The sequence below is a fragment of the Populus trichocarpa genome, chromosome 6, assembly GCF_000002775.5.
Source record: "Populus trichocarpa isolate Nisqually-1 chromosome 6, P.trichocarpa_v4.1, whole genome shotgun sequence".
In the NCBI taxonomy this organism is placed as follows: domain Eukaryota; kingdom Viridiplantae; phylum Streptophyta; class Magnoliopsida; order Malpighiales; family Salicaceae; genus Populus; species Populus trichocarpa.
Window position 1 is genome coordinate 7,971,289 of NC_037290.2, and position 27,997 is coordinate 7,999,285.

Consider the following 27,997-nt stretch of genomic DNA (forward strand, 5'->3'; position numbering starts at 1 on the left):
CTCTCTTTTTTGTTAGTCCTTTAATGTTTTTAATAATTTTTTTCTCAATTTTATCTTTTTATTTTGAATTAGTTGGGAAATAAACTACGATATAATTAAAAAAAATTAGAAATTTTTTTATTAAATTTAATGGAGTACATGACACGAATCGTTCGGGAAATGAGATTGAGTCAATCTGTCATTGTCTGAATAATTTTTTTGAAAAAATATATTATCTTAACTTCTTTTAAAAAATTAAACTATATTTTTACAAATAATTAAAAATATATTTTAATCTATAAAATTAATTAATTTAATTCAAGTAAGCTCTCATGTAATTTACTTGAAAACACTACGCAGATAAAAAGTTAAATTGCAATTTTTTAAGAAAATCAGTTCAACCGGTGACAGCACGCGACCGACTAGTAATTGTTAAAAAAAAACTTTATGACAAGTAGTGGATAAATAATTGGGCCCAAACCGTAGTCCATAACCCAATAAAATGACCCCGACCCGGTTAAATTAGGGATCCAATAATAATAAATTAATAATACTAAGAAGAAGAACCCTAATACTGTACGTAGCTATAAATTATAGTACTGTTTTTTCATCTCTCTCAACCGGTGTAGGCTTAGAAGCCCGCAACAGAGGAGGAGACTCAAGAGAGGCTCAGCTCAGCAGAGTTACTTGCCTCTTGATCTTTACGTTTATAAAATGGTTAGTTTTTTTTTTTCTTGAGTTATGTCCCTTTTTGGTTTTGGATTAGGTAGCTCAAAGGATGTGAGCTTGTCTCAGTGATGCTTAATTGTGTTGTGTAGTTGATGCTTTACAAGAAAACATGGGCTTACTTTTTTACTTGTTGGTTTTGATATTGTGGGATATAAATGTTTCTTTGTTTTGTAGAATGGAGTCAAAGTTGATTAACTGTTCTCATTCTGTTGGTTTTGACGATTGCTAACCTTAGCCCATGTTTTTGTTTGTTTTGTGTAAGATCTTGTGATTGATTTTTGTTACGTTGGATTTTGAAATAATGGCATTTCCTGATTTATTACACCTTTATGCCTTTGTTCACTTGTTTTCCTTCTTTTTCTTCTTGTTGTTGTTGTTGTTTTATTCTGTGTATGATATGACGATAGCATTGATATGTTTCTAGAATTTTTAGATGTTTTTCTTCTTACTCTGGCTTAACTGATCTCTGCTTGTATGATGCATTACAGGCTAGAGGGTTGAAGAAACACTTGAAGAGGCTCAATGCTCCTAAACATTGGATGCTTGACAAACTTGGTGGTGCATTTGTATGTTTGCGATCTCTGACTCTATGCTGCAATGTCAATGTATTCCTTGTACTAGCTTCTTTCCTGGTCTTCTTCGTTGAATGTAATTAGTTTTATCTTGTGTTGTGTAGGCACCCAAACCCTCATCTGGACCCCACAAATCAAGGGAATGCTTGCCTCTGATTCTCATTTTGCGAAACAGGCTGAAGTATGCTTTGACGTACCGTGAAGTGATAGCTATTTTGATGCAGAGACATGTTCTGGTTGATGGGAAGGTTAGGACAGATAAAACTTACCCATCTGGTTTCATGGGTACGTGTAATTCTTTCTTTACCCCTACAAGTTTTATGATTTTTTCATGTGCATCTTCTAGATGGGAGTGGGATTTTTTTTTCCAATGCTTTGGTATTGGTTCCAGATGGGTAAGTAGAAGTTTTTATCATTATTATCTCTGGATGAAAGTAATGGATGAACTTGCTATTATTTTGATTTTTCACCTGTTGGTGGGCATGGTATGATTGAGAAACAGCAAAATAGGTGGTGGCAAGTGATCATATATGTGATATAGGTTATAAGAGCCCTTCTCTGCCAGAAGTTAATGCTTGTTTTAAGTTGTCACTATGTGTAATGAGATCTTTTTCCTGCCAGCTTACTGTCATGCTTGATTGGAAGCGTAAATTATGTGTGATAATCTATTAGAGTTTCTGCACTTTTTCACTTATATGATCATTTCCTTTTCATTGTTCTCCCTCAAATTCTATAATTTCATTCAGGCTGCTCACTTTGTTTTGCTTTCTGTTAAAGATGTTGTGTCAATCCCAAAGACAAATGAGAGCTTCCGTCTGCTCTATGACACCAAAGGTCGCTTCCGGCTTCACTCCCTTAGAGATGACGAGGCCAAGGTTTGTGATACATTTGGCTATGTGGTTTTGTTGCTTCTATTTGTGATATTTTTTGTTTTTCTGAACCATGCACTAATTTGATAGGTCAGTGAGTTGTGTTTGTGTAATTTCATTTCTTTGAATGGAATCAGTGCAGCTATTGATTTCATTTGTTGTTTAATGCTTGTGCAGTTTAAGCTTTGCAAAGTTCGGTCTATTCAGTTTGGGCAGAAAGGGATCCCTTACCTGAACACCTATGATGGACGCACCATCCGCTACCCAGATCCCCTCATTAAGGCCAATGACACCATCAAGCTGGACCTAGAGAGCAACAAAATAGTTGACTTCATCAAGTTTGATGTGGGAAATGTTGTCATGGTCACTGGAGGAAGGAACAGAGGCCGAGTTGGAGTAATTAAGAACAGGGAGAAGCATAAGGGAAGCTTTGAGACGATCCATGTTCAAGATGCCACTGGCCATGAGTTCGCCACTCGTTTGGGCAATGTGTTCACCATTGGAAAGGGCTCCAAGCCATGGATTTCTCTTCCCAAGGGCAAGGGTATTAAATTGTCTATCATTGAGGAGGCTAGAAAGAGGCAGGCAGCATCCCAAACTGCTGCATGAAGCTCATGATTTTTCCTTGAATACTGGGTTTAGTTTTTAGTTTTGCTAATGCTATAATGGATGTTTGTTTGTGTAATTTAGTGCACAATTTTGAACATTGTTTGTACATTTCAATTTTAACTTTTGCGATATGCATTGACAAAGCAGGCACGAGAGTTTTCGGTAGCCTATTTCAGAACTCATTCTGAGGAATCTTTTTTGCCTGTTTGGTTAAGAAAAAATTCTATTAATTTTGTTACGCTCCATCAACTATACCTTGGAATTTTCTGAAGGTCTGGATTTTCAATAGGTTTCGTGCCAGGTGGGGTTTGGAATTTATTACCCATTGGGAAATGCTTTCAAAACTCGATGAAAGTGTTCCTTGTCTTGCCTGTAGAAGTGATGGAGTGCAATGAATTTCAGCCTTGCTTGTCCTCGCAGTATCCCTTGGTGTTTACCAGCATGATTGCGAGTCGGCTACTATAGGCATCTTGATCCTCTTGAAAGGTTTCATCCTTTCAGATAGCTGGTGTGTACTCTTTTGACCTACGTCCTTGTAGTTCCTGTGCATTTACCAGCAGGTGACCTCTCTAGGTTTTGATTTAGTTAGTCCGATGAATATTTTGTACTGTTTGAAAGCATGCATGGCCTAAGCCAAACTTGAGAGAAACAAACCCTGAAATAAAGCCATTTTCAGGCTCTATTCCGTTCGAACACAGAACATCTGATAGATGTGGTGATGTCTCGGACTAGTTTACTAGTGTTGCACTGAGAAAATAAAGAAAAATTATTTTTGGAGTGTACGATACACGAGAACAAGTTTGGTTAGAGGAATAGAGTTGGTAAAATGTAAATGAAGACAGTTCTAGGGACTACAATGCAAGGATTGGTTGCGATTTGCAAAGTACATTGTGACTGGTAGATTAAAACGCTCTACATTGAAAGTGATTCAAATTGTTGAAAAGAAGAAAATAAAAAACAAGAAGAAAGCGATGCAAAGAGAACCCATTAATAATCAAAGCATATCCTAAAGTGGTGTCTTGTGTTTGCCTGCTTCACTGTTTCAGGGGCTGAATTTTGTGTATTTATTAAGTACCAAACTTGGTTAAAATGGCAAGTCTTGAAGGAATAAGTGAGCAAAGCCTTGCTTTAGGCAAACTTGAGAGAAACAAAGAATAAAAAGAAAGTAAGATTATAAGCTGCTAGAAAAACCAATCCATTCAGCAATTTCCAGGCCATGCTTGGTCCCTCGAGCTTAGGAGATAGGATACCGGTGAAGATAGTTTGGAATGTACTTATCTATCCGAAAAGAAAGAAAGAGAGAGAAAAATTCGCTTCTGTAGTGAAACAATACACAAGATAACAAGTTTGGGTAGAGGAATAGAGTTGGTAACATGTCAATGAAGGCAGTTAGGAACTACACTGCCAGGAACGGTTGCAAAGCACATGCATGCTTCAGTATTCTTACTGGTATGCGGTGAGTAAGAAAGGTCCCCAGTAGTCGGTAGATTAAGCTTAACATTGAAAGCTATACAAAGAGAACCCAATAACACCAAGCACAATATTCCAAGTACGTTCTTTCCATCAGAATTCTTTGGATACTCAAAACTTCATTAATATTCTAATAGATTCAGTAATGGACAGTGCTTTCCTGTCTCTGTGTGTGTGGGAAAGAGAGAGGGACGTGTGCAGACACAACACAAAGGAACTGAAGGAAACACCAACCAACCGTTTGACCAGGGCCCCATCACTGCCTCACTTCATTACAATAGAAATAAGAATCTTGGATGAGAGGAAAAGTGGATCGGGAAACTCCAAAATTTGTCCATTTCTTCCCAGTAAGTACTTTCATCTTTACCACATCATCATCATCATCATTGTTCTGCATTAGAGGGGTTATGAATGCCAATGTTGTAGATGAAAAGTATTGCTTCATATCAAAGGCTGCCTTTTCATCCACCTTTTAGCTCTAGCTTGATTAATATCATTCGCCTAATTCCTAGATATTAAGCTATGTGACGTTGATCTTGATGGGATAAACATCATCAAGTTAAGTACTTGAGAGCAGTTGAATCAAGCTTTAAAGTAAAATAATGCAAAACACAGTATTATTTAAAAGAACGAAGAAAAGTTAGTAACCATTAGAAAAACATAAATACTACAGAGAGGCCCTCATGTCTTTACAAATGTTGCTTCGTGATGTGTCGGATTCATTTCTTTGCTTGCCTCGATTTAAATTATTAGTAAGAGAGAGTAGGGACAAAAAAGTAGATATAAAATGGAAGTGAAGAATAAGCAGAACCTAAGTGAAGATGGAGAAGTGGAGGAGCTGGCTGTGGTTCAAACAAACATTTGTCTTCTCTCCCAAGTGTATTCTTTTGAAGCTTGCTTCAAGCTTAAGACACAAAACCAGAGGTAAGATTGAGTTCATTAGAATCTATCCCTTTGTCAAATGGAAGACATTTGTGTTCAGCAATCACATGGGAAGAATGATTTTGGTTTTATCTGGTTTTCTTATATTCTTATGATGGCAGGAAACGATCATGGGCTCATGAGTCTGTACAAGGACATAGAAAGTTGTGGAGAGTATACAGACATACAAGTGATGTGGAAAATGGTTCATTCTTGTCATCCAATTGCTCAAAACACTAGAAGGAAGAGACCTTGCAGGAATTTCTGTTTCAGGCCAATTTGAATCATGTCAATCCTCCAAACTATAAACTTGATGCAGCAGTAATCTTTAAGTTTTGATGTTGGTACTGTGTATTTGACAAGTACAAGTCTTTTCGTCTAGCCTATCGCGTGTAGACATCCAACTCAATTCCCATTGATGCTACCTCAATTATTGAAAGAAGACGTGATGAACTTGCTGGTTTCTCTTCAAACGATTACATCCTGAATAAGGGGAAAAAATTGACTAGAAAACGACTTTTATAAATGCGAATTCAAAAGACAAAAAGCATCCATTACTTAATGTTTTCTAAGAGTCCTGTTGGAGATGATGATGTGTTAATGAATCATTGCATTACCTTGAATCTAAAAGTTGCATTAAGAATACATTGCATTTCGCCTCCTACTTCAACACCAACTAATAGGTTTCTGTTCTGCACTGATGACATTTCTCAGAGCCATACGCTCAAATTTAGCTATAAAGATGGCAACATCTCTCCCCCTGCCAAATAATTGCATCGTTTGCATCGTTTCACATTCACATTGAGAGAGGGGGGGGTGGAGGGGTGGTGGGTGGATTTCAATGAAGTAGCTGATAAACCTCATGCTGTTTGCGTACCTTTCCCATCTCAGGGTCACACAACCCCGATGCTAAAGCTATCTAAACTCCTACATTTTAAAGGCTTCCAAATAACCTTTGTCAACACTGAGTATAGCCACAAACGACTACTCAAATCCAGAGGTTCCGACTCTCTGGATGGCTTACCGGACTTCCAGTTTGAAGCTATACCTGATGGTCTCCTACAGACAGAAGATTCTGATGCCACTCGGGACATTCCTTCTGCCTGTGAATCCATTCCGCAATTTACTTCACTGGCTCAATGACAGTACTTTTGTCTTCCAAAGTCCCATCGGGGACCTGTGTTGTTTCTGATGGTGGTATGTCCTTTACACTTCTGCCAAAGAATCTGGAATTCCTGAAGTATTGTTTCATACTCATAGTGCCTGTGGTTGTTTAGGCTACACATAGTTCCAGGTTCTTGTTGAAGAAGGCTTTAACACCTCTCAAAAGGTTTAAAAACTCCTTCATGTTCAAAATTTAAGATTCATCTTGTGAGATCAGAACCGCACTAATTTTCTATGATTTGCAGATGCCTATCTAACATTTGGGTACCTAGAAACTACAATAGATTAGATTCCAAGTATGAAAAATATTTGCCTGAAAGATCTCCCAACTTTCATTAGAACTACGTACCCCAACGATATCATGGTCAGCTACCTCACAAGGGAAATCAAGAGCTTCTGCTATCGTTTTGAAAATGTTTACTCCTTCGTACTGGAGGTTTTGGATGCTCTTTCAACAATGTTTCCTCCTATTTCCTATCCACTTGCTTGCTAATAATCATATAACAGATAATAAACTGAACTATATTGGTTCAAATCCATGGAAAGAACAATCAGACTTCACTGATTGACTTGATTTGAAAGAACCAAATTCTGTGGTGAATGTAAATTTTGGAAGCATCACTGTGCAAACACCACAGCAAATGCTACAATTTGCTTGGGGTCTAGCTAACAGCAAGAACCTTTCTCAAGGATAATAAGGCCTGCTAATGGTGGTTGCGAGTGACAATTTTGCCACCTGAATTCCTTGCAGAAACTAAGGATAGAGGCAATTTAGCAAGTTGGTGTCCACAAGAGCAGATTTTAAAGCACCCTTCAACAGGAGGTTTTGCAAGTCACATGGGATGGAATTCGATGCTTGAAAGCGTTAGTTGTGGAGTTCAATTTCTTTGTTGGCCATTTTTTGTGGAGCAGCAAACCAACTGTTGGTTTGCTAGCAGCAATTGGGGTGTTGGCATGGAGATAAATAGGGATGTAAAGAGAGAGATCAAGTTGAGAAGCTTATTAGAGAGTTAATGGAGGGAGAAAGGGCAAAAGAAGGCGATGGAATGGAAGAAAAAGCATAAGAAGCTGCCTGCCCGGTTGTTCTTGTAGCCAGAACTTCGAAAAATTGCCAGTAGACATTCTTCAGGTGCAAAACAGAACGAAATTTGAGAATGGTAATTACGCTACTAGTTTCGCCAGAATGCTTGTATCAAAGAAATAAATCAATGCAATGTTTTTTTTTTTCCTTAACAAGAAATCAATGGAATGATTGTTATTTAACAAATAAAATCAGCTCTATATAATATGATTGAACGAGGTCAACCATCTTCATATTTATAGATAAATCAATAGAAGTGGTTCTGCACTCAAATAGCACCTGGCCTGAAAGTTGGTCAAAAGGAAATACTACTACATTCCACCTCCAAGTCAATCATAAGGCAAATTTGTGCATCAAATCATAAGAGTCGATATCTGTTCTTAAATTGTTGCCTCATTTTATTGAAAGCAAAGTAGCTACCAGCTTTTCACTACATTAATTCATCTACACTGACAATTTATTATCCTCGACAGCTCCAGAGAGGATATCCTAGACCTGCAATAGCGACGGACTTAAACCAAGAACAGGTGCAGATTGTATTTCCACATCATGCAGCATGACCCTAATTGAGGAGCATCTGATCAAAGTGCCATACTCCTGCAAGACCATAAACACTAGTCTTAAAACCCAAAATTATAAATATGTGGAGAATCAAAGAGTAAGTTGGCTAGCTTAGTGAAAGTAACAAGATACTGAAAATGTGAGTTATATGCATACCATGGCCTTTCCCAACCATCCGCAGTTGAGCGACATATTCAGCTATCTTCTTAATGGATTCAACCTGATGAAAAAAAAAGTTGTATTAATCACAAAATGAGGCAAAAAGTACTACAAGTTTAACAAAGAATGTTACCAATTACGATATGATACTTCTTCTCCCTGTTAAATTTATAGATTTTGTCTCAGTTTTGGACAGAACAAATGTGTAACAGGTTGAAGACAGCAGGAAAAAGGTAAAATGTGGCATCCACATCTTTTTCTGGACATCAATGAATAATTATTCAAACTGTTCTTCATCAGAATTATTGGCAATTCATAAAACTCAATGCTTTTAGACGCGTAATCTGAAAATCTTAATTTGTACCTCACAGGATTAGATCATACAAGAGTTCAAAGTCTTGTGTCAAATCCAGGGGAAAGAAATAAGATTACTTTCGAGCTCACCTGTTCGGTTAAAAATTCGCTCTCGACGAAATCTGCCATTTGTGGATCATTGTTCTCGTCTGCCACCTAATATTTATCAAGAACATAGCATAGCTCATGAGCACAATTGTAAAAACCATTGACAATTCCGGTTATTCATTGCAAGAAAGTGCTTGCTATTTCCTATTTACAAAAGGAAAAACTAGGAAACATCACCTTGTGCAAGCTCAGCAGTTTCTCATTTGTCAACTTCTCCAAAGACAATGCTAATTCCATTGCTGGATCAAAGGATCAAAGACAGCCCAAGTTAATTATCTCAAAAGAACTGTAATCACCATCCATTACAGAAGCATGCCTTGACACCTCTATATAACGGAAAGCATAACAAAGATCCCAGAAGTAATAGAAATGACAAACAAGATTATACTCTTACAATGTCATTTGTCACTACATTAAAACTTGGATGGAATTGTAGGCAAGATCCAAAAAAAAAAAAGTAATAGCAATTTCTAACAATGAACATGAGTCTAGACACACACCATATAATGCATCTCCTTTCTCAACATGCTCAAATTCAGAAGGGGATGTCAGTATAGAGTGAAGTACTACTTTCCCTCCTCGTATATTCTGATTACATATAAATGGAGAATGATTAGACAAAATAATAAAAAATACCCAAAATGAAAGAGATAAACCAAGATATTTTAATCAGGGAATATTTGAGTTTCAAAGTGAGTGGTACCTGATATTCCATGAGCTTTTCAGCATGTTCTCTTTCTTCTTCACTTGACTCCTTGAAGAATCTGGTTACAAGTCACAACATGACCATACCATACCTCAGTTCATATAATTCAAAACTTAAAATTAAAAGAAAGAAAAGAAAATACTCAAGAATAAACGTATGGATTTTGTGTGGTTACTTGGCTAGGCCTTTGAGAGCAATGTTATCCCTGTCAAAATAGGCAAACATGGCATGGTATACATAGGAAGCTGTGTACTCCACACTGTTAACACAGAAAAAAAAAACACATCAATAACACTAATCTGCAATGAGTCCACAAGATTCTATCTTTTATGAAAAAATGGAAAGAGAAAAGTTATCACTGACTTGATCTGCTCATTAATGGCAGCTTCACACTCATCCACAAAGTACTGACGAGCAAAAGAAACTTGAGGAGAATTAGGTACAACAAAGACCTCCTTCTTCACCTCTTCAAATGGCTGGAAAACAACACCAGTAAGAGTTTCTCCAGTGGCAGAAACTACAAGACTGGTGTTTCTTTTCTTTCTTGAAGCCGAAGGAAAGGCTGAAACAGAAGAACAAGAAATGCCATGCCCATCACTTGTAGGACTAGTGATTAGGACACGAGCAGTATCCCCTTGCTTTGCTGCAAGAGAAAAGGCTGGAACAGGGCTCAAAAACGTTGCTGCCATAGCCTTAATAAGAGAAAAACAGAGATCCGTTTCAGAATTCAGAGAGGTTTTTTGCAATGGAAATGGAGATTGGTGGCTGCTGAAGTTGGAGTTGCAGAGGATAGTTAAATACAGAGAGGAGGGTGTTCCAGGCTGGAAGGGCTTTTTTTATACCGTTGGATTAAGTTGGACATGGAGGGTTTAGATATAGCCACGTGTTTAGGGCGTGTGGAAGGCTCGTGGTCTATCCAGTGTGAATGGAATCTAACCTAATAATTCGTTCCACGCTGCCAACTTACAATCCTCAAAAAGTTATCTTTTCTTCGCACTCGCTCGACTGTATTATTTGATTCTACTCGCGGTCTGAGATCGAGAATGGTATGAATTTTGACTTTCCCTCTAGATTTGAAAACTCGAGTAGTCTCGTGTCCTAACAAGAGAGGTCTGAGAGAGTAGGTTATTGTTCTCGCACACTGCCCAGAAACTTTGAATTTGGACGTGTTTCGCTGCCTTTAGTGCCGGCAACTCTTTTTCGGAGAAATCCCCCAATTTAGTTCCTATGTTTGTGTCAATGCTTCAAACAAGCCCCTGAAAAAATCATTTGATCAATTTCACCCTTAATCGTCACATTTGTCAATTCACCGAATTGGAAAACATTCCACCGAATTGGAAACATGGATTCGAAGGCGAACACAGCGTACACATATAACGTGGGCTGGGTAAAGAAACTTTTTTTAACATAACATATACAATGGCTAAATTTGTCCACACAGACAGAAGTAAAAAACTCCCGTTGGATATATTTTTCAAAAAGTAATAACTAAATTTGCCAGTGGAGATAATAAGATATTTTTGCTCCTGTTTTTTTTCACTAGTGAAATAATTAAAATATCATTAAAGCCAAAAAAAAATTAAACGGAAATTCAAGGGTTGTTTGGATTTTTTATTTACAAACTTAATTATCTTTGATTTCAAATTTTCTTAAGCTTATTTAGGGTTTCTTTGATCTTTTCATTATTTATTTTTTTTTTGCAATTTTGCAGTTGGACTAGTATCAATTTGATATTTCAGTAGAGATAAAATATTATTTAATATTAAAAGACAGTGTTTGTACTTTTTAAACAACGTAGGCAAAGTCGTGCAATAACCAAATATATGCTTTCACTATAGCGTTTCAATCTCCACGGCAGCCCCTCTATCATTGGGCAACACTTGTGACCAAATTCTCTCTAGTTTTGCGCCAATAGTTTTTTTTTTCGTTTTTTTTTCTCTTTCCCTCCTTAATTTCCATGCATGTCCCTACAAAGTTTTAAAACAACCCTTTGATTTTTATTACTATGTGTTTTATTCTAAATAATTCATGGAATTTGAATTCTCTTTCAATTTCATCCCTTTTTTATTTTTTTTATTTGTCAGATTTGATCTCTATTATTTTCATTATTTTTTTTTATCATTTTCTTGATTGAATTTGTTTGCATTATTGAAGCTTTTTTTTTTGTTTTTTTTATTGATAATTTTTTTTATTTCATCACTTAGTATTTTATTGACCAAAAATTTGGCCTCATGATTTCTTCATGTTTGCCTTTTATGGGATAATTATGACCTCATGACCCAGGTTACAAGTCTGAAAGGTTAGCCTGAGTTGACCAATGTTTTTTTAGATCATTTTTTATCCAAAAAAAAAAGTTTTATTTCATCCTTTTATAGGGTTATCTCAATCTCTTGTATCGAGTCGTGAGTTTCGCAGCATAACCCAAGTTGACTCGAGTCAAGTTTGTTTTGTTTGATTTATCCGTTGTTGTCTAGGGCCAGGTTTGTTTTATTTGAGATGGTTTTATATAACCTCATTGCCATATAGAGTGCAGAGAACTAACAAACAACCTTAATAGGCACATATAATGAGAAATGAGGTTTTTTATTTGTATGTTCAAATAAAGATACTTCTCTCTTCTGTCAAGGTATGCACAAAGTTTATTTCATCATTATAATCTATATGTTAATCAGCTACACTCAAATGAGTCAGCCATCTTGGTTACTTTCTAGTAGAACTACATGAGGCAACATGAGGAAGAACCATCTCTAATGGTGTTCACATATTCTTACAAGCTATCCAATTATAGATGAAGTTTTAATAAACTATCCAGTAGAATCGCATAAAGAGATAAGTGCGATGTTGGAAGAGTTTTAAGATAGTTGTCTTTCTAAACACCCTAATTTCATGCCCTCTATGTTTGACATCCAACATGTCATAGATTTTGAACAGCCTCTTGACCTTCTTGATTCCTTGTCCTCTATGCCCAACATCCAACATATCATAGATTTTGAGTAGTCTAGCTTCATGAATCCTTACCTCTTATTTGTAATAAAGAAGATAGGATAATTCTAATTTACTAGGTTATGTTCGATCTACATCAAATCAAGTTTTGAATGGTGTTTGTTTCATTCTACACCCTCATTCATATAATGTTTATGATCATAAACCTAAAATGCATATAGATCTTCTTCTTGTGTCTGCTCGCGCTCAAATGTCTAAGTTAGCTGAGGTTTTTACATATAGAGTTCCTGATTTGAATGTTGAGATTATAAAATGAATTCCAACAAATAATGAACAATACAAACTTCAAGCTAATTTATATAAGTATCATGATGCATTTAATATTGGAGATTATTTCATAATACAGATTAGACTTGAACAATATCCTTCGGAAACCAATCAAAAATTACATGTTACTAGTTCTAAAACATCTAAAATGTTGCAAATGGTTGAGTCAAATATTTATGTCATTAACCTACCATCAAACTTTAATATTGGCTCTACTTCTAATATAAAGAACTTGGTTATATATAAATGACAACAACATATTCATGATAATCCTTTTAAAACCTCAACTCCATCACCTTTTTCATTTGCACAGAAAAGAACATATTAATGTTATTTTGGATATACAAGTTATTTTTACTAGAGATGATGAGATTTAGCATATCCAATTTTGTGAGCGAGATGACATGCTTGAAACTATAATTTGATTACTAGAAAAACATCATAATAGCTTGATCTTTAAAAGCATTATTGAAGTTAATCTTGAACTCCACTCAACGAGATCAAGTTCTTCCCAACTTCATAGAGTTGATGAAGACTCTTCACTTCCAGTATGAGTGTAGTTTAAGATGACAATCCTATTTTTTTATTTATTAAGCTTGATTTAATTATTGTTAAATATTTTATTTAGGAAACTATACAAGCCCAATTGCAGTTGTGTAGGGTTTGCTCTGTGTTTCTTTTTGCTTTGTGGGCAGCTTCTTGTTGAATTAAAGAAAAATTGCAGAGTTGCAATTCCCCCCTCTTCCCTAGCTTTTCTCGGTTGAGGAGAAATTCTTTTTTCAGAGACTCTAAGCACCTTGCAGAAAGCCTTTTGTACAGATAACAGGTCACCAGAATGTTTTTCAGTGGCAATTTCAATGAGTCTTGCCACTCGTTGTACAGATTCAGGCCACCAGAATGCTCTGCGGAGAGGCAATTGAACTATAAGTTTTGCCTAGGTCAGGTCCGCATGCTGGCCATCCATACGAATCACGAATGCAAGTTGCGCAGCCCATCATGCATGATTTGTACCGATAGTTAGAATCCGTGGTTACATGCAGCTGCAGTAGTCTGTAGCAAACCTCTTACAATATGTAGCTGTGTGAGCGGCACGAGTGGCAGGTTTGTGAACTGTAACATCTGCCTTGACTGTTCGAAGAATTTTTTATTCTTCTTTCATTACCACTATCGTGTCAATGCTGCCAGATGATAAGCTTTTAGCTTAGACAATGACAGCTCATTTTTCTAAAACAGAAACATTCAACTCAAAATTTATAGAATGTCGAATGTGCAAACAGATAATTCACATACCCTATAGCCTCTCGCACCCCCTGTTTTGGAAAATATCTCCATACGCAAGGCTCCAAGCCTAATTTCAGCATATGATACGCCATGACTAGTATCTTAGCTCAAGGGCTACAACTCCATATTACAATAAACGAGCAATTATTGGATTTACCATTCTGAAAGCGACATTTTTAGTTTTGACGACAGCAATTCCTTCTCAAACCTTTGCTTCATCAAGAAAGGAATACATAAAAGGTAAGGGTGGCTACGATTAATCAATCATAGAACAAAGAAAATTCACGGATCACATCTATGACCAAAGGAAGCACATGAAATTTAATTCAACCCGTCATTGTAATTACAGTAGATGAAGGCAAGGGGGGTCTAGCAGCAATGACAAAGGAGTAACAGCTCATAAAAGTATAATACCTTAGAAGTATTATGACCACTTCAGAACTTATCTATGCCCACTCCATCTCGAAGAACCTCATAAGCCCCTCTATCTCTGGTTTTCTTCATCCCAGCTGTGAAGTTGAGCTTTGATCCAGTAGATGCAATACAGGTCACTTTAACCCAAATCATCACTTTAGTCTTCATCCCCTCTATATCAGCTATTTTTCCTTTCTCCAAATACCCAGTTACGGTGGTCAAAAAGCGCACAACAGATGAGTCCTTGTAGCCGACTTCACAGATTGAGGGAATAAAGACAGTAAGCTTTCTCGTCTCTTCATTGAACTCATAGTTGGTGGCATCACGAGGGAAGATTCCTATTGGCAAGTCATACTCCTTAAGCAAATCTGGTAACGGCTTTTGCATTTTTCCTATATAAATAGTGGCATAATGATCAAAGTAGCAGATAAAGATGCATTTAAGAGTTCTAAGTAGGAGATTACTGCAAAACAAGAAGTTTCAACAAAAGGGATCTTCAGAATATCATAATTTAGATAACAATGGCTCTGCATGATGATGGGCTCTAGATTGGAAACTTCCTGGACATCTACTCAATTTAATCAACTGACTCATTCCGAATTCCAGCAGATTAAAGCAACATCACAGCAGAATTTTAACTTAGCCTTCAATCAGTAGCAAATAATTCATATTAAACAGAACAGTCGCAAATTTACTTACATTCAAGTTATAGATGTGTCATTTTGATGAGCTTCTAACTTCTAGTCAAGCTATTAAATATGAGTTTTTCTCATTGCATTAATTGGCCTCCAACTTCAAGGTCCCAAATAGTTAGAAAACTTCAGAACTTCCCAAAAGGAAATTGGATTTAAATCTATGGGAACATTTTTGACACGGGAATCTTGAGAGAAACTTGGAGCTATAGTGCATTTGTTTGAGCACAAATGCATTACAGAACTGCAGAATCATCAGGAATGTGGGAAAGAAATATAAGAAACAAAACAAACTAACTACAAAACACCATGTGGCAAAACAGGAAAAATAAAGCAAATGAACAAGTCAACAAACCTTTGAGTTTGTTTACCAACCATTTGGTTCCACCTTCAATGCTCGTTGACAATGACTGGTTAAGAAGAGAAGGATATCAGCACGCAAACTGTGTTAGTAACTGAGGTAATGACAGCAGAGTTCAGAGGAAAGCAGAACGCACAAAAAGCAATAAGCTCATATGAATCAATGATTGTTATGAAGGATAAACTTAATTAGATTACGGTCCCACCTAGGAGTAAAAAGAAAAATCATTTCCAGTATATCTAACTAAAACCTGATAAAAACCCATATTCCATTTCATTGTGCAAAATATTATAAACATACAAGATCATTTAACACTTCATAAAGTCCAACTTCTACTCATGAACTCTTTGAGAATCGCAATGATACAAGTCATGCTGTCAATTGCTAAGTAAAAATGTGATAAGATTAGACATATTTGCCTAGACTAGTTCTTCGATCTTTAATTCAGCAACATCATTGAGAATCCCACATGCTCGATCATTCCTTTAGCTGCTAATCCAAACATTAAGAGCAATTATCAGTAATCTCAAGCATTATAAAAACAGGAACTAAACCAACTCAGCCATCTTCAATTTCCATCAAAAGCTACCATTCTTAATCTGCTCTAGTAAAAAACCAAAACCCTCTATTTCTTCTATTAATATATTTCCAAACAAACCCTAAATTCTTTTTTTATGTTTCTGATAGTTAATTGCAACAATCATTATCTTAATTCCATTTTCACACCTGGAAATTATAATTAATCTTCAAATCATAACCTAATCAACAAAGGAAGCAACTTGGTCGAACTTGTTAATCATCAAAATGAATTTAAGAAAACAAGAGGGAAAAACGTATACGTTGATGTCGTCGCCTACAGAATTGAACTCCTTGCTAGCTTTCTGACCGAGCCAATAAGAGCCAACCTTGTTCAATACCGCATCCATTTGTGCTTTATCTGTTCTTAGGATCTCACACTGTTTTACGATATCTATTAGAGACCGAAGCCAAGACTTCTCCCTCTCTCTCTCTCTCTCTGAAAAGCGGGAATTTTTCTAGAGAGAGCAGGAATTAAAGAGAGAGACGTGCAGTTATCGTTGTTGCGAAGTAATCTATTATCTTTTAGCCGCTAAGAGTTTGCCACGTCAACATCGTGCCATTCTTCCAACTGCCTGGTTTTGTCAAAGTATTTTACCACATCGCCCTTTTGATTTAGGTTGATTGATTTTACTGTTTAACCGTGCTTTTTTAAAAAATAATTTTTATTTAAATTAATTTTTTATATATTTTTGAATTATTTTTATATGTAAATATTAAAAATATATTTTTAAATTAAAAGTAATTCTCAATGTTGCCTTATTAAAAAAGAAAAATTTGAATGGATCAAAACGGTACAAGGTGAATTACCACACAATAATTGTAAAACCGCCATAAAGTAGCCATTTGCCTAAGTCTTACTTATTGATTCCTTCAACTTAATATCTGATCATATAGAAAAACTAAAAACAATAAATTAAACTCAATTTAAAATAAATTCAGTTCGAATCTAAAAAAGATCTAGATTTATAGAAATTGTAGGTGTAATTATGATATCATGGAGTTAATATAAAAAAAACAAATCACAAAATTAAACTTAATAAATAATTGTACCATGCTTTAAAAAAATATTGTTTTTAATCTTTTTAAAATATCAACAACCAAACATAGATCGAGAAAAAAGCCAAATAAATCTAAAATTCTAAATCATACAAGGAAGAGATTGTTTGTAAAGAAAAATTTGCAAATGCAATGAAAGAGGAATAAAAAAGCGAATTTTCACAAAAGGAAATGCAGCATTCATATAATGGAAAGGTTGGATAACATAAAAAAAAAAAAAAAAAAGATGTTTTCCAAACCAAAGAATAAAAATAGAAGATTGGGCACTTGAGGTCGTGTGCTAGCAGAGAAAAGAATTTGTTTTCTTTCTCTGCACTTGGATTCGATCCTCTTTGCATATATATATCATCCTTATGGTGTCTTACCTGTTCATTGGATTTGCAGGGTGTTCAGTGAGCTCGATGATTAGTCGTAGTGCGTATAAACTGACCTAAATATCTCGGATTATAAAAAAAAAAAAAGGATTGGAAAACACACTTTTTCAATTTTCCATATAGAGAATTTTAAATATGAACAAGAAACTCTCTTTTATGTTTTTCTTTTCTCTTTTTTTTTTTTTCTAAAAACAAATTTGGAGTTTATCTCCAATACTAATTACCAGCCCCTTAGTATCTATCCCAAATTTATTTTATAATTTATCAATTTCTTTCGTAGATCTTCTTAAAAAACAATAATTATATTTTGTTTTCAACTTTAACTATAAGTTATATTCAATAAAAGCATAGTTATATGACATCATCTAGGAATTGATATGACTCGAAGTTTGGGTTGCTCGAGTGTTAAGAGGATTGATTTAAGTTTACCCAACATTTGACTTTTTTTAGAATAAACCTACCCTAGGCAAAGGTTATCGAGATGATCCGTCGAGCATGACTAGGGATAAAAGTATAGTTACTAAAGCCAAGCCGGTAATCCACCAGCAAGGCTAGGTTTTATAACCAGGGATAAAAGAATGGTTATCAACGTTGGCCTAGTGATGTGTCGACTAGGGGTCTAATTTGAGTCGGGTTTGCTTTTATGTTGCCTAGAAAATTCACCTAGTCACAATTAAGATGAGATTTGACCAAAAAAATTTTGTTTAAAATAAAAAAGTTTTAGTTTCTTAAGAAAAATTATTCAAAACAACTTTATCGTATTAAAAAAAATAATCTTAAGTAAACTTATGACACACATGAATTGACTTGCTTAATCTGCTACCCAAATTTTAAATTGAATCAGATTTTAAAAATGTTCATACAAATCAATGAGTTTGAGAACAAGATTTGTTGGCATGAATTGCATGAAAAAAATAGGTTAACTAAACATGTAAATTTTAAGTTAAATTGAATTGACATATCTATAAAACTAGTGATATTTGATAATATAAATTTATATTCTTAAAACATGTAAATTATTCAAGTATGAAACAAAATACGAGGCACATGAATTCTTGTTTTAATTTTTTTCAAATCCAAATTTGTGAGGTACTTCTTGAAATTCAAAAGGATGTAAGCTTTAATTACCCATATTGAAAATATACCCATATAGAAAAAACTACTACCCTAAAAGGTAGAAAAAGGCCTCGCATCTTCTGCTTCTGTCTAGTTACTCTCCATTCCTAGCTATATCAAGGTTTATGCTTTGGACATAGATAATATATACTCGAAGATGTGACAAAAAGAAAGGAAGCTACTTGGAATTTATAATTTTCTCATCGATAATTCTATCCTGTACGTACCTAGAAATACTTTTGATATTAAAAATCATCAGAAGTTCTTAATTTCATATACAAGCTGGTTAGGGCTAGGTTGCCTCTTGCTAACCCATGTTGAAAGGCATGCATGAAGGTTAGATTCCATTTAAGAGAAATGTTGATTTATGAAGTTTTTTATTATTAATTATTAATGTAAGTATCTAGTTAATTTACGTGTATCTTAATTAATTTTATAAGTCCTTAAACTAATAATTATATAAGTTTCTAGTAGTAAATTTGAATTTATAATTAATAAAAAACAAATTTAAAACAATTTTTCTAACTCAAGTAAGAGCATCCATTATAAAATTAAGCTGCCGGGGCCCCTTCACTTTTGCCTGTCCTACATCAAATTTCATTTGTGACAAACGGCATATAATATCAGTCACATGCCTTTCCCCCCCTACCTTTTCAATAATGGATATTCACACATATGATTAAAAGTTGAAATAATAAATTAATGTTTGAACCTATTTGATATTTACTGTGTTATTATTCGATGTTGTGCTAATACACGCATTGTATCAAGATTTAACATTAAACATTACAAGACTTGTCCCCGTTCCCAAATAGAAGTCCAATGAGCTAAGTTTAACGTGAGCATGTCCCACTTCATATCATTGGAAATTTTGTGTGTTTTTGTTTATGAAAAATCAAATATAGTACAACTACTTGTAAGCTTATTAAAAAATGTCTAAATTAATCATCTAGTATATAACCCAGTGCTAATAGTTTGGAACCAAGGAGTTTGCTCACCATGTGGTCTTAAGTTCGAGCCATGTGGTTGCTAATATGATGGTCACTGGAAGCTTACATGGTCGTTAACTTCAAGACCCGTGGGATTAGTTGAGGTACACGCAAGCTGACCCGGACACCCACGTTAATAAAAAAATATCTAAATTCCCCATGTGGTCTTAAGTTCGAGCCCTGTGGTTGCTAATATGATAGTCACTGGAGGCTTACATGGTCGTTAACTTCAGGACCCGTGGGATTAGTTGAGGTACACGCAAGCTGACCCGAACACCCACGTTAATAAAAAAATATATCTAAATTAATGTTATCAAAACTTGAAAAAAAAAATTATAAGCACTATATCTCATCTCAATCTTATTATATTTGTGTAAACATTTATCCAAATCTACAAAAACATGTGTTATAGTGCAGTGCTGAATTAGATAAAAATAATTGATATTGAAATATAACAAAAATAAAAACTTACGCTTTTATTTCATGACATCCTATGGACTCATGGTCTCTATCCTGGTGTGGGCTATAGTTTGTATGGACCTTGTCTCGTGTCTCATGCTTGTGTCGAGACCATATGAAGGACAAATCATATCATGGGCCTGATCATGGACCCCAAACTGGGCCTACGTTTGGGTTGAACAATAGTATGCATGGGATGGCCCAAACATTAAGGGTGCTGGAACATGGACCCGTCAAGTGTTATAAAAAGTAGTTGGTGGGTGGGGCCCATGATTTAAAACACAAAGATTGTCTTGTAAAATATTTTTTTATCTCTTGAAAATCGTAAGTTGTTTTTCATGTTAGGAATAAAAAGAGGTGGTTGTAATCTAATGCAGAGAATAAGCACGTGGGTTATTCTCCATAAGGAAACTATTCATTCTCTAGGAAAGAACCAACCATGCTATTCTACTGCAGTCATTGTCATTCTGCAGTACGTAGTCCTAGTTATTACAGAGTTGTTTTAGTTAATGGAATTGTGATTCCTATTTTCTTGTAATATTTACTTTATTATTTCCAAGCATTGTAAGAAATAATTCAGTTGAATATTAAATGTAATTAAACATTTTCTTTGCTAATTCTCGACAGATTAGCTTGCTTCTTGTTTATGTTCTAGAACTATTTTATTGTTTTAAACTCTTTTTTCCCTTTTATCCTACCATGTTTCATCAACTAAATCTTTTTATAATTATCAAATATATATATATATATATACATATATATTCTTTTTTGTTAATCACATGTTGAAATATAAACGATAATGACGTGCATGCATATACATGACTGTACGTAGAGACTGTAGAATACCTGGGAAATTGAATTTGACGGATAAATAATTTTACATTAAGTTGGTATTTACATAAATGAATTAATATAATTAAAACCATAAAATGTTAAATAAATAACATAAATTAATAAATAAAAAAAGGATATTAGTTATTTAGAAAAAAAAATAAAGGAAATACATTTCTCAAGGTGTAGTAACTGCCATCGTCATGACCGCGTTGACCATGTTATAATATTTTTCTAAAAACCATATTTTATTGAAGCATCTTGTATTATCTTAAAAATAACCTCTGCTATTTTTATTTTTCCATAGGAAGGTTTGGGGTTTACAAAAAAAAAAAAAGAAACAACAAAAAATGCTTATCAAGACAAAGCTCAATAAGATTGAAGAAATTAGGTTATAGGTTTTCAAATATAAAGGTCTGAGTTATAACTGAATTTAAAATATAGGGACTAAATAAAAATAATTTGCTCACAATTAGCAGCGACTCCTCGTCGACATTTAACAAAATCACCGGTTATGTGGTCCATTTATACCGAGCATCGATCATCGTACCTTCTCTTCAATGATGCTATGTAATGTCATATATAGTATGGTTAATTTATTCTCCTTTTTTTTTGTTTGTTTCCGGAAGAAATTAATCCCTGAATCATGCACGCATTCTCCTTTCAATATATAGTGCTGGATACAATGTATCCAATGCCAAACATATAATAAATAAGTATATACATACCAATAAATTATATATATATTTAATTTATTGATATTACGGACACCACTTACGTAAACTTTTTGTATGATTCTCTGAGGAAATATTTCATAATATATATTGCTTCTCCACGCGGAAATGAAATGAAAAACAGTTTGAAGGCACGCCCAAATTAATCTAATAGTTTTCATTAATGGAGCTTACATCCCCATAATTAATTAACGTGTCAAACAATGAATAAATATGTTTAGGCAGTGGACTTCTCAGGTTGTTTATTGATTAGAATATAATTAATTTTGATTATAACAAACTAGCTAGCTAGGCATTGAAGTGGTCTCATCGTTATATATACAACAACAACTAGCCAGCAACCACCATAGTTGCAGGTGTTTTATAAATCCCAAGTGGAAAGAAGCCGGTGAGATTAGGGAATATCTAGAGCGGAATAAGATTAAATAACCCTAGAAGAAACAAATCTTGATACTTGGTCGGAAAGAAAAATAAGAGAAAAGAAAAGAAAAAACAAGTGGGCTAAAGTTAATTTGGAAGAAAGTGAAGTGGGGAGATAATTAAGAAGGTTCAAATTAATTAATCTCTGATAATCACCCATGATCAGGCATTGAACAAAGGCATTAATTAATGCCACTATGCTAATCCCACGACCCAGATATTCATGGGTCCCAGACCACTGGCATGCATGCATGGCATGGTAGCTGAGGATCATGTGCTAAAGGGGTCCAACTTGTTCTTGTTTACCAGCAGAAAAAGGCGTCCAAGTTTGGTTCTTTCAGAGTTTGAAAACAAGACACAAGATAGATAGGGTCACGTTAAAGCATCATAAAGTGATAAAAGAAACGGTAAAACATCTTTGGCGGGGCATGGAATAGTAAGCGTAGCTGGGAAGCTAGCATGTTAGGGTTTGGAATTCGGTTGTTTTTTAAAATATATTTAAAAAATATTTTTTTATTTTTTTTAAAATATTTTTATATGAAACATCAAAATAATCTAAAGGTATTAAAAAATATTAATTTAAAAAAAATACTTTAAAAACAAAAAAAAAAACCTTGAATAATATAAACAGTTAAACATCCCCAGCTTATTGGCGCCGTAGTCTGTGTCTGTACAAAAGAAAAGGGCCTATCCTATCCTTGCAGCAAGTGGATCGTCCATTTGAAGCGAGTTTGTCAATTTGTACTTGAATATCTACCGGCTAGATTCACAAAGCTGCCATATGCTTTGGCGAGAATAAAAATTAGCGAGGGAGTGAAAATGACTAGAGCCCTTGTGCATGGGAAGATGGATGATTGCTTGCCCAATCGCCTGGGCATTGTTAGCAGAGCTAGCTAGCTGTTAGGGCTCTTTTTTCTATACGGAGAAACAGCATCCTGAACCAGCTTGAAACTTTTGATCAACTATCAGTTTCAAATGGACCGCTTACCTATTAGAACATGCTTGTTTCGAGAAAGTAATTTTAAAAAAATTATTTTTTAAATTTTTTTATATTTGTTTGTTATTAGAAAAGTTGGTCAACGAAAAATACTTTCCAGTCAACGAAAAATATTTTTCAGTCAACGGAAAATACTTTCCGGTCAAAGAAAAATTTGGTTTGATTTCCAGGAAAGTGTTTTCCCTTTTAACCGTGTTTGTTTTCCGGAAAGTGATTTCCTGGAAATCACTTTCCAAACTTTCATGTGTTTGTTTGCCATTAGAAAAGTTGGTCAACGGAAAACACTTTCCAGTCAAAGAAAAATTTGGCTTGGTTTTCAGGAAAGTGTTTTCCTGGAAAATTTAGGCGGAAAACACTTTCCGGAAGTTGTGAAAAATTTAGAAATGTCATTATTTGCTGATTATATCAAATTTGATCCTCAAACTTTTGATTGTTATATATAATTTGTTTTGAATATTTATTTTTCAATTTCATCTCTTAAAATTTAATTTTTATATTAATTTTGGTCCTTATTTTTATAATTGCTATTTGCTTTTTTCTTATCATTTTTTTATTGAAATTTTTTATCTATCAAATTTGGTCCTTATTCTTTTGATTGTTACTTATTTTATTTGAAATAGTTTATGAAATGTTAATTATTATTATTTTAATTTCTTTATTTTTTATTTTTTTTTAATTTTTTAGATTTGATCTCTATTATTTTGATTATTATTTATTTTATTTGAGATAATTTATGAAATTATATTTTTTTTTCAATTTCATTCTTATTCAACTTTTTAATTTGTAAGATTTGTTCCTCATTATTTTAATAAACTTGAGAAAAATAAAACATTAATAAGTTATTTTCCAGTTCATTTCCCATGACATAACCAAACACTGGAAAGTGTTTTCCAACTTATTTTCCATTACACTACCAAATATCGAAAAATACTTTTCCGGAATTCACTTTCCAAAAGAAAATTACTTTCCAGCAAACGAACGGAGCCTTAAAAGCTCTTCATGGCATTGGTTTCGATTAAAAACTATGGCCAATTTGAGACAAATAATCGCATTGCCATGTTAAGTTTGTACCTTTTTAAAAAAAAATTCTCAATGCTTTTTAATGTAGATGTTCGGGTCAGCTTGCGTGTACCTCGATTAATCTCACGGGCCCTGAAGTTAACGACCATGTAAGCTTTCAGTGGTCATCATATTAGCAACCACACGACTCAAATCTAAAATTATATAAAAAGTAAATCTTTTAGTTCAAAACTCCTACCGCTAAAATACTTACATAAGATTTTCATATTATCAAGTACATTGAAATCTAATTAAAATTCACGGCCAACACATATCCCATATTTTCATAATACCCATGTGCCATCAAGCAATTATTGTTAAAAAAAGAAAAAAACATACATGTATTAATTTGGATTTGCTGGAAAGTCTTCATAAAATGTTTTATCGTAATTTTAGGACATTTTAGTGATTCGATTCGATTCAATTCAATTCAAAATCATGGCTACTTTGGTAATTTAAACACACCAAGTAGGCACTATTTTATTTCTCACAACATGACATTTTTTATTAAACTACCTTCTCCATAAGAAAATCCAACGCAATCACCCCTTCAACTCTCCCGAACCATCTGCAAAACATCACCAGCACCCTCCCGCCTCTCTCACCCTCCCGCCTCTCTCAGAGTTGGAAAAGTGATCGATAACTTCTCCTCCTCCATCTCCTCTCTCCCTCCCTCTCTCAATACACACACACACACACACACAAACCCTCCAAAAGTCATTAAACCCTCCAAGAAACCAAAAACCTAAAAACCACAGTACCTCTCAAAAAACATCACTACAAAAACTTCAAACAAGAAATCAAAAAATGCCTGCTAATCCTCCAAAATCATCTCTTTTAATCCATAGAATCAACAACACCACCATAACTAACACAACCCTAAACACCACGAATACAACCACCTCAACTTCATGCCAAAAACGGTGGTCCCCTCTAACATGCGCCACCATCCCAGTTCCAGAAACCGTTTCACGCTATCACGCCCACGCTGTAGGCCCCAACCAGTGCTGCTCTGCCGTGGTACAACAAATCGCTGCCCCGGTCTCCACTGTATGGTCTGTCGTTCGCCACTTCGACAACCCACAAGCTTATAAACATTTCGTCAAGAGCTGCCACGTCATCCTCGGAGACGGTGACGTGGGTACTCTCCGTGAGGTCCACGTCATCTCCGGTCTCCCAGCTGCTAAGAGCACCGAACGCCTCGAGATCCTTGACCATGAACGACATGTCATTAGCTTTAGTGTTGTGGGTGGGGACCATAGACTTGCGAACTACAGGTCGGTTACAACTCTCCATGCGTCACCCACAGGTAACGGCACCGTCGTCGTGGAGTCTTACGTGGTAGATATTCCGCCGGGAAATACTAAAGAGGACACGTGTGTGTTTGTAGATACCATAGTTCGGTGCAACCTCCAGTCACTGGCACAGATCGCGGAGAACAAGAATAGACGCAATAATAAATCATCATCGTGAGTGATGATAAAATATTTACTGTTACTCTTGTTGCTATAAATACATTTAGGGTTTTTCTTTTTTCTTTTTACAAATGGAAATGTATGATTTGGTGAAAACACCTTTTTTGTGAGAATCCGATGTGGGTTTGCCAATGATAATTTGAACACCCCAGTCTGTTGATTTGTATTTTTATTGTTATTATTATTATTATTATTATTTGTTTTTAATCATAGATTTAATTTTTGTTTAGCCCCATTTTGTGTGAAATAATTTTTTTTTTTATAATGCATTTCATGAAATATTCTATCAATGTTGACATAATCACCAACATTAGCTCCGTCATCAATATCGGTGCTTGTGTCAAGTGTCATTATAAAGATAAAATAAAACAATAATAAATAAAATTTGCTTTCATTGGTTGTTTTTTTTTGGCTGCCATTAACGCCGATGATAGCTGTGTAATAATTAAATATCATTGTTGTTTTTGGTGGGATTAATATAATAGTGAAAATGGCTTTGGTGCGTGCAGAGATAATTTTTCTTCAATCCTGATCAGGTGGATCGTGATCGTGATCGTGATGTGTAAAATCCGATAAAAAAAAATATATCACTTTTAAAAGATAATGTAGAGAGATGACAATAGTGCTGGACAATTTTATTCGGGTATGGATTACGACCCGAAGACTGTAAAATCTGTCAGGGATTAGAGAAGAAATAAAATAGCTTGCTTTGTTTAGAACAGATTAAGAAACAAAAAACCGGAAATCTGAATTCCCATTTGCCGACGGCCGTAAAAGGTGCAGCAACTTCCTTTATATATTATTATAGTGTAGATGCTAAACCTCGTATGAGCAGCAAAAACAAGTAGCTAGTGCCTAGGTGTGATAGCACGCATGATTCTGTTCCAAGAGATTTTTAATTATGAAGATGCGTTTACATGGTACATGGCGCACACATGCTTAGCTGGGATTCTTATTGTTTAAACTTGGAAAATGGGGTGGTTTTAGTTAATACGAGGGACACCATTTTAGTAAAAATGGGATTAGAGCTTGATGAAGATCTAATTTACGAGGAAAACGTGCATGGTGCCAGTTAACCAAGGAAAGGGACCAGCAGGTAGCATGGGGTAAGTTAAAAATATATCTGCTATTAACCAAGGTTAGTTTAATGATGAAGTTTTGTGTTTACTCCGTACTAATTACGAATTCAAGTTTTTTTTTTTTAGAATTACGAGAGATTTATATAATTATTAATTTTAAAACTTATAAAATTAATCTAGATATATACAAACTAATTCCGACACCTACAATAATTCAAAAAAAAATAATATATATATATATGCAACAAGAACTGATAACCTCGTGCGGGATCACAAGAACTGATAACCTCGTGCGGGATCACATCGCTTTCATTCGACTCGTTCACTAAATCCCAAGTAGTTTATCAAACTTAATACCTTAATCAATAGTTAATTGGGATCCAATGAGCAAATTAACCAATTTCTCGGGGTCGATTTCTGTCTTTTCCAAAGAAATCGAAGGGTTTTGAGAGAGAGAGAGGATCTTGATGGGTTCTGTATCCATTGTTATCTAGGATAGAAATCTCCATTTCCAAGGGGGTGGAAGCATATGCATGATGCATTAAAATAATAGTAACTTGAAGCAGGGAATCAACCATCATGAGCTGCTGCCCTGTCAAGCTGCAACTTGACTTTGATAACTCAACAAACTGTTCAAAGATTCAAGCAAGTTGCAAATGTTTTTTTGCTGAGAGAGAGAGAGATGGGTACAGCTTGCATGTGATCTCACTTTGAATGAGAAAGGTTTTTTTCTTTCTGTTTTTTTTTTCCTGCAAGTTGGAATGCAAGTGGGGGCCGGGAGGGGCTTGCTTTTAATGTTCTCATGTACTATTGTCTACTTTTGAATGGCCTCACGCCACCCACTCCCTCTCTCCCTCTCTCCCTCTCTCTCTCTCCCCCCCCTTTGCTTAACTGATCGCATCACCACTCCAGAAAAACCTTGACTGCCATTGGGCTGTTAAAGTCTGTCCCTTCATTTACTGGCCTTTTCCATCACTGTTGCTATCGAACGATGGACCAAAAGAAATTGTCAAAATTATGTTTAAAATCTATTTAGAATTTTTAAAAATAAAAAAATGATTTGAAACCAAACTTCGTGAATAATTTATTATTAGTATTACCATTTTCATATCATATATAATAATTAAAAAATATTAAAACATAAAAAAATATAATATTATTTAAGAATCATGTCAAAACTAAAAAGTAAATGAATATATATTATTTTTTTGAAGTGCCAAAATAACCAAAGAAAATAAGAAAAAGAAAGAAAAGTGTTATGCAGTTCATCCGTCTCTTTTTTTTTTTTTTTTAAAGATAATAGATCGTTTATTATTTTAACAAAAATATTCTCCCTCAACTCTCAAACCTGCTGCAACCTCTAAACTTATATATACGTGTTAACTAACTAACTGAGTTACGAGATGAAAATATTATTATATGAATTAAACAAATATATTAACCTGTTTTATTATTTAAAAAATATAAAAAATATTAATTTGAAAAAAAAAATTAAAAAATTTTAAAAGTGTTTTTTATATATATAAAAA

The 27,997-nt window shown here is 34.6% G+C and overlaps 4 protein-coding genes and 1 long non-coding RNA gene across 5 annotated transcripts; 3 read left to right on the forward strand and 2 right to left on the reverse strand.

The window, feature by feature from the left end:
- Positions 1-527: 527 nt before the first annotated feature.
- LOC7468069 (40S ribosomal protein S4-3) lies at positions 528-2,940 on the forward strand. The gene is made up of 5 exons (XM_002308199.4): positions 528-696; positions 1,197-1,274; positions 1,385-1,565; positions 2,058-2,155; positions 2,327-2,940. Exons 1-5 carry the CDS (start codon positions 694-696, stop codon positions 2,756-2,758), a joined length of 792 nt encoding a protein of 263 aa, XP_002308235.1. The 5' UTR covers positions 528-693; the 3' UTR covers positions 2,759-2,940.
- Positions 2,941-4,597: 1,657 nt separating this feature from the next.
- LOC7497585 (uncharacterized) lies at positions 4,598-5,481 on the forward strand. Its single transcript, XR_002982580.2, has 2 exons — positions 4,598-5,152; positions 5,272-5,481. It is a non-coding gene; the product is annotated as an uncharacterized LOC7497585 (long non-coding RNA).
- A 2,204-nt stretch (positions 5,482-7,685) lies between these two features.
- Positions 7,686-10,068, reverse strand: LOC7468070 (ferritin, chloroplastic). Its single transcript, XM_002309120.4, has 8 exons — positions 9,646-10,068; positions 9,458-9,541; positions 9,280-9,340; positions 9,077-9,164; positions 8,754-8,815; positions 8,559-8,624; positions 8,112-8,175; positions 7,686-7,991 (listed from the first exon to the last, which is right to left on the reverse strand). Exons 1-8 carry the CDS (start codon positions 9,969-9,971, stop codon positions 7,957-7,959), a joined length of 786 nt encoding a protein of 261 aa, XP_002309156.2. The 5' UTR covers positions 9,972-10,068; the 3' UTR covers positions 7,686-7,956.
- A 4,063-nt stretch (positions 10,069-14,131) lies between these two features.
- On the reverse strand, positions 14,132-16,371 carry LOC7487336 (uncharacterized protein At5g01610). Its single transcript, XM_002309121.4, has 3 exons — positions 16,140-16,371; positions 15,295-15,349; positions 14,132-14,639 (listed from the first exon to the last, which is right to left on the reverse strand). The coding sequence occupies exons 1-3, from the start codon at positions 16,224-16,226 to the stop codon at positions 14,269-14,271; spliced, it is 513 nt and encodes a 170-aa protein (XP_002309157.1). The 5' UTR covers positions 16,227-16,371; the 3' UTR covers positions 14,132-14,268.
- An 8,057-nt stretch (positions 16,372-24,428) lies between these two features.
- Positions 24,429-25,618, forward strand: LOC7487337 (abscisic acid receptor PYL4). Its single transcript, XM_002308200.4, has one exon. It carries the CDS (start codon positions 24,722-24,724, stop codon positions 25,385-25,387), a length of 666 nt encoding a protein of 221 aa, XP_002308236.2. The 5' UTR covers positions 24,429-24,721; the 3' UTR covers positions 25,388-25,618.
- Positions 25,619-27,997: the final 2,379 nt, after the last annotated feature.

Excerpts from the sequence above, each read along its gene's own strand:
- LOC7468069 (XM_002308199.4), top strand. Across the intron at positions 1,275-1,384 it reads ACAAACTTGGTGGTGCATTT|GCACCCAAACCCTCATCTGG; the intron begins GTATGTTTGCGA and ends TGTGTTGTGTAG. Across the intron at positions 2,156-2,326 it reads TTAGAGATGACGAGGCCAAG|TTTAAGCTTTGCAAAGTTCG; the intron begins GTTTGTGATACA and ends ATGCTTGTGCAG.
- LOC7487337 (XM_002308200.4), top strand. The coding sequence starts at position 24,722 with ATGCCTGCTAATCCTCCAAAATCATCTCTTTTAATCCATAGAATCAAC.
- LOC7468070 (XM_002309120.4), bottom strand. The coding sequence starts at position 9,971 with ATGGCAGCAACGTTTTTGAGCCCTGTTCCAGCCTTTTCTCTTGCAGCA. Across the intron at positions 9,542-9,645 it reads GCCATTAATGAGCAGATCAA|TGTGGAGTACACAGCTTCCT; the intron begins GTCAGTGATAAC and ends CTGTGTTAACAG. Across the intron at positions 8,816-9,076 it reads GAAAGGAGATGCATTATATG|CAATGGAATTAGCATTGTCT; the intron begins GTGTGTGTCTAG and ends CCTTTGATCCAG.
- LOC7487336 (XM_002309121.4), bottom strand. The coding sequence starts at position 16,226 with ATGGATGCGGTATTGAACAAGGTTGGCTCTTATTGGCTCGGTCAGAAA. Across the intron at positions 15,350-16,139 it reads CTGTAGGCGACGACATCAAC|TCATTGTCAACGAGCATTGA; the intron begins GTATACGTTTTT and ends CTTCTTAACCAG. Across the intron at positions 14,640-15,294 it reads GTTGGTAAACAAACTCAAAG|GAAAAATGCAAAAGCCGTTA; the intron begins GTTTGTTGACTT and ends CTATTTATATAG.